We start from the raw sequence: 5124 nt of genomic DNA, 5'->3' as shown, positions 1-5124 counted from the left end.
TGATTTCTCAGTTAAAGTGAGGCTAAAGGGGGCAGCTAGATGGCCCAGTGGATAGAGCACCAGCCCTGGCGTCAGGAGTACCTGAGTTCAAATCTAGCCTCGGACACTTAACACTTACTAGCTGTGTGACCCTGGCTGGGCAAGTCACTTAACCCCAATTGCCTAGCCAAAAAAAAAAAGTGACTGTTTTTTTTTTAAAGTGAGGCTAAAGTCAATAGAGTGTCCTCACTAAGTCTGGCATAGCATTATGTACCCCTAAGAGCAAGGACACCAAGCTGCCTGAGGAGAAATAAACTATCTCAGAATGGAAACAGCAGGTCAAAGCTTCTCTTGGTCAGAAACAGAGCCGAGTCAAAGCTTATGTGTGCATGAGCTCTGGAATAGGGATCCATGAGTGGTGATTAATTTCAGCCTGGGTAAGATAGGGATACCCAATGAAAAAAAGTTAACCAACCCCCCTCCCAAACCACAAATCCATTGAACCACAGAACTCAGGGTAGAGAAAGAGGGATTAAATGACCTTTTAGAAATGATTCTGTTTTCAGTAGAAATGCTTCTTTATAGGGTTTTCAGCAATATTGGTATGTGGGGGTCAGTGAAAAGTGAGAATCAGACATGCACATATGCTTTACTAGAGCTAATGACTATCCACTAGCATAGGAGCTAACAGTAAATCACTCCAAATAGAGTTTGTGATAAGCATATAGTCTAAATGTTATTCAGCAAAACAGTCCACCCCAGGGAACAAGGATGATGGAAACAGACTTGACAGGTCCTTTCTACTTCATCACTTTTTGAAATTTAGGCAATCAACAAAACGATAAACTGAGCTCTTATTTGTAGTGTTTGTAGATTTTTGAGGTGTAAAATGTTCACACTGAAAATTTCACAGGTGACTCACTCCTGGTAGGAAGGGAAATCAGAGGCCATCTAGTTTAGTATATATCTAAATAGCAGTCTCTTCTGTAACAGCCCCAACAAATCCTAATTCACCTTCCAGCAAGAAGGAAGAGAATAACTCAAGTAGTCCACTTTGGGGTACCTCTAAGTGATGGAAAGGAGGGTCTGTCTACCTCTGCATGGCTCTAGGTGATAGGATGGGAGTTGGATTCTCACCACAGAAGAGAAGGGTAGATAAACACTTGTCAGAGATGCTCTAGTAAGAATTCCTGTTTAGGTGTGCCTTAGAATAGGTGAACTCTAGGCATTCTTCCAATACTGAGATTGTGTGATTCTGTGGAAACAAATGCCTTGCCAATATTTTGGCATACACCTCAAAGGAGCAATGCCAGTATTGGCATTATTAAAAAAAAACATACAGGGGGGCAGCTAGGTGGTGCAGTGGGTAGAGCACCGGCCCTGGATTCAGGAGGACCTGAGTTCAAATCTGGCCTCAGACACTTACTAGCTGTGTGACCCTGGGCAAGTCACTTAACCCCCATTGTTCTGCATAAAAAACCCCCATACTTATATATTATATTTAGTATATGTATATACATGCAAGCAATGAACTTCCTTTTTCTTCTTTTCTCACATAACTAAGTTGTCACCCTCTAGCCCTGTTTCACTTTCTTTGCTCCATACAGATCAAGCAGAAGTCATAAATCAGAGATGCAAAACCACACAAGGATAACATTATTTCTCCTACGGGGAGTGACGGATGACCCACAGCTGCAGATCCTGATTTTCATTTTTCTGCTTCTCACCTATGTGTTGAGTGTAATTGGCAATCTCACCATCATTACCCTCACCTTGATGGATCCCCATCTTAAGACTCCCATGTATTTTTTCCTTCGAAATCTTTCCTTCTTAGAATTATCATTCACAAATGCTTACATTCCCAGATACCTCTACACCATTTCAACTGGGGACAATACCATTTCCCGTGATGCTTGCTTCACCCAAATATTTTTTGTCATCCTTCTTGGGGCAACAGACTTTTTCCTTTTGGCTATCATGTCCTATGATCGCTATGTGGCCATCTGCAAACCCTTGCATTACACAAGCATCATGAACAGCAGAGTGTGTAACCAGCTCCTCTTGGGTTGTTGGCTGACTGGGCTGATGATCATCCTCCCACCACTTAGCCTGGGTCTCCAGTTGGAATTATGTGACTCCAATGTCATTGACCATTTTGGCTGTGATGCATTTCCCCTGCTGGAGATTGTGTGCTCAGACACAGAATTCATAGAGAAGATGGTTCTCTTCTTTGCTGTGCTTACACTCATGATCACCTTACTCTTAGTGCTTCTGTCCTATGGATACATCATCAGGACAATTCTGAGGTTCCCATCAGTACAGCAAAGGAAAAAGGCCTTTTCCACCTGTTCCTCCCACATGATTGTTATCTCGATGACTTACAGCAGCTGCATCTTCCAATATATCAAACTGTCCACTACTGATGGAGTGGATTTGAATAAGGTGGTAGCCATGCTCACAGCTTCTGTCATCCCCAGTGTAAACCCTTTTATATACACCTTGAGAAACAAACAAGTGATACAAGCTTTTAAGGACTCACTTAAAAGGATCACATTCTTCTTAAAGCAATAAGAGACTTCAGAGATTGTTATGGTCCAGGAAAACCTGAATAATTTTTAATTCTCTGTCCTTAGGTCTATTTTTTTTTCTATTGCTAATTGTTTTATATATACAGTGTGGCATCCTGTATAGAAGACTGGTCTTAGAGTCAGGACATCTAAGTTCCAGTCTTGCCATATTAGCCGTAAATGTATGTAAGTCTTTTAGGGCCTTTGACAACTCTCTAAGATTATAAGTTTCTATTAAAAAATTTAAAATTGCCATTAAAATATCTTATTTGAAATTTATGGAATAAAACAAGCCTTTTCATAACATAGTATAATAAAAAAGGTAATTGTACACAAAGATGCATATCTATTATGTACAAATTACTATTCCTTTTAAATATAAATAATATAAATAATATAAATAATATAAAATAAAGTTATCATGTAAGTTTCTTTTTCCCCCCTTTCTTTTCTTCCCTCCCCCCACCCCAGCCTAGAGATGGCTACCATTAGATATAAATAGGTATATATATATATACACACACAAACACATATATACATATACACTAATACATACATATGGACATGCACACACATACACACACATATATTTGTGTGTGTGTATATATATATATGTACAATTTTATTTATCGTATACATCTACTTATCAGTTCTTTCTCTGGATGCAGATAGCATCTTCCATTATTTGTCATTTATTTATTTGTTTGTTTGATGGTTTATTTATTTATTTATTTTTGTGGGGCAATGGGGGTTAAGTGACTTGCCCAGGGTCACACAGCTAGTAAGTGTCAAGTGTCTGAGGCTGGATTTGAACTCAGGTCCTCCTGACTCCAGGGCCAGTGCTCTATCCACTGCACCAGCTAGCTGCCCCCAAAGCCATTATTAAAACCATATTGCTCTTACTGTATACAATGTTCTCTTGGTTCTGCTCACTTTGCTCTTCACCATTTCATGCAAGGCTTTCCATGCCTCCCTAAGATCATTGTAGTATCATCACAACTATACACCACAACTCGTTCAGCTATTCCCCAATTGATGGGGATCCCTGCAATTTCTAGTTCTTTGCCACCACAGAGAGCTGCTATAAATATACCATTCACATTCAAAGTTATAATTACTATTTGTGTTTCTCTCCATTTAATTTTCCCTCACTATTTTCTTTCCCAGCCTCTCTTTTTACACTATTCCTGTGATCTTATTTTCTCCCCCCACCCTCGCACTCTGTTTTTAAGAGTCCTCCCCTCCCCTTTCAGTCCCAATCCACACAACCTTTCAAAAGTCCCTTCCACATCCTCTCAAATCCCAATATACCTACCCCTCCAGCACCTCAGTTTTTTCACCTCTCTACATGTTCAGAAGACTTCAGCACCCTTCCAGATGTACACATTGTTTCTTCTTCAACCCAGATGAGAGTAAATTTCCAGTATCACCCACGCTCCTCTCTAACTTCTGTATTAGTTCTTTCTTTCGTCCCATTTTAATAATACAATTGCTCCCTTTAACCTTTCCTTACCCAAATTTGTTTTGTAGAATCACTCCACTGTACATAACTCAGCCCCAGCCTTTCTATGAAACTACATTTAGTAATGATAAGTTTTAAGGCTAAAGAATGTTCTCCTTTATTCCTCCTGAATTCCACTTGCAGTCTGAGATCAGTTCTTGTTTGTGGTCGGGCATATAGAACAATCCCCTAGTTGAGACAGTCATAAATCCTAGTGAATTATAAGACATCTGCCAGCCCTTCTGGTACTGTATCAAGTTGCTGCTGATACTTTTATCTATTACACTGCTGTCTTGTCTGGATTCTGCCTTTTATTTTTCCATTTCCTTGCCCTAGTCTCTCAGTCATGTTTCCTACTTCCTATTCCTGTTTTCCTTATCTCTATTGCTTAATTTACTAATTAAACAGGTTCCTTATTTTCTTCTTGGCCTTAGTTGTAGGTGAGATGTGGCTAATATTTCAAAAACTTCCTTGTAGAATGGGATTTAAAGGGTCCCAATGGACCCTTTGTTCACCTGCATGAAGAAAAACAACATCAGGAAAGATCCTTGTAAGTCTCAGGGTTTAAATTCACTATTTTTTTTTGCAACAAACCTTTATTTTATTTTTTTCCAGTTACATGTAAGGGTAGTTTTAAACATTCATTTTCATAAGATTTAGAGTTCCAAATTTTTCTCCCTCCCTCCCTGTCCTCCTCCCTCCACAAGACATCAACCAATCTGTTATAGGTTATATATGTACAAACCACAAGTGCTCTTTTTATCAGTTCTTTCTATGGTGGTGGATAGTATGCTTCATCATTAGTCCCTTGGGATTGTCTTGGATCATTGTATTGCTGACAGCAGTTAAATCATTCACAATTGCTCATAGAACAATACTGATGTCACTATGTACAATGTCCTCCCATTTCTGCTCAGTTCACTATACATCAGTTCATATGAGTCCTTCCCGGTTTTTCTGGGATTATCCTGTTTGTCATTTCCTATAGCACAATACCATTCCACTACAATCATATACCACCACATCTTCTTCAGTCATTCCTCAATTGATGGACATTCCCTTGATTCCCAATTCTTA

The 5124-nt window shown here is 39.3% G+C and overlaps 1 protein-coding gene across 1 annotated transcript; it reads left to right on the top strand.

The window, feature by feature from the left end:
- The first annotated feature begins 1608 nt into the window (after positions 1-1608).
- On the top strand, positions 1609-2550 carry LOC122729366 (olfactory receptor 6C2-like). Its single transcript, XM_043968213.1, has one exon. The coding sequence runs from the start codon at positions 1612-1614 to the stop codon at positions 2548-2550; it is 939 nt and encodes a 312-aa protein (XP_043824148.1). The 5' UTR covers positions 1609-1611.
- The last annotated feature ends 2574 nt before the right edge of the window (positions 2551-5124 follow it).

This window comes from Dromiciops gliroides, chromosome 5 (genome assembly GCF_019393635.1).
Source record: "Dromiciops gliroides isolate mDroGli1 chromosome 5, mDroGli1.pri, whole genome shotgun sequence".
Lineage (NCBI taxonomy): Eukaryota > Metazoa > Chordata > Mammalia > Microbiotheria > Microbiotheriidae > Dromiciops > Dromiciops gliroides.
This window is presented reverse-complemented; position numbering and strand designations above follow the sequence as displayed.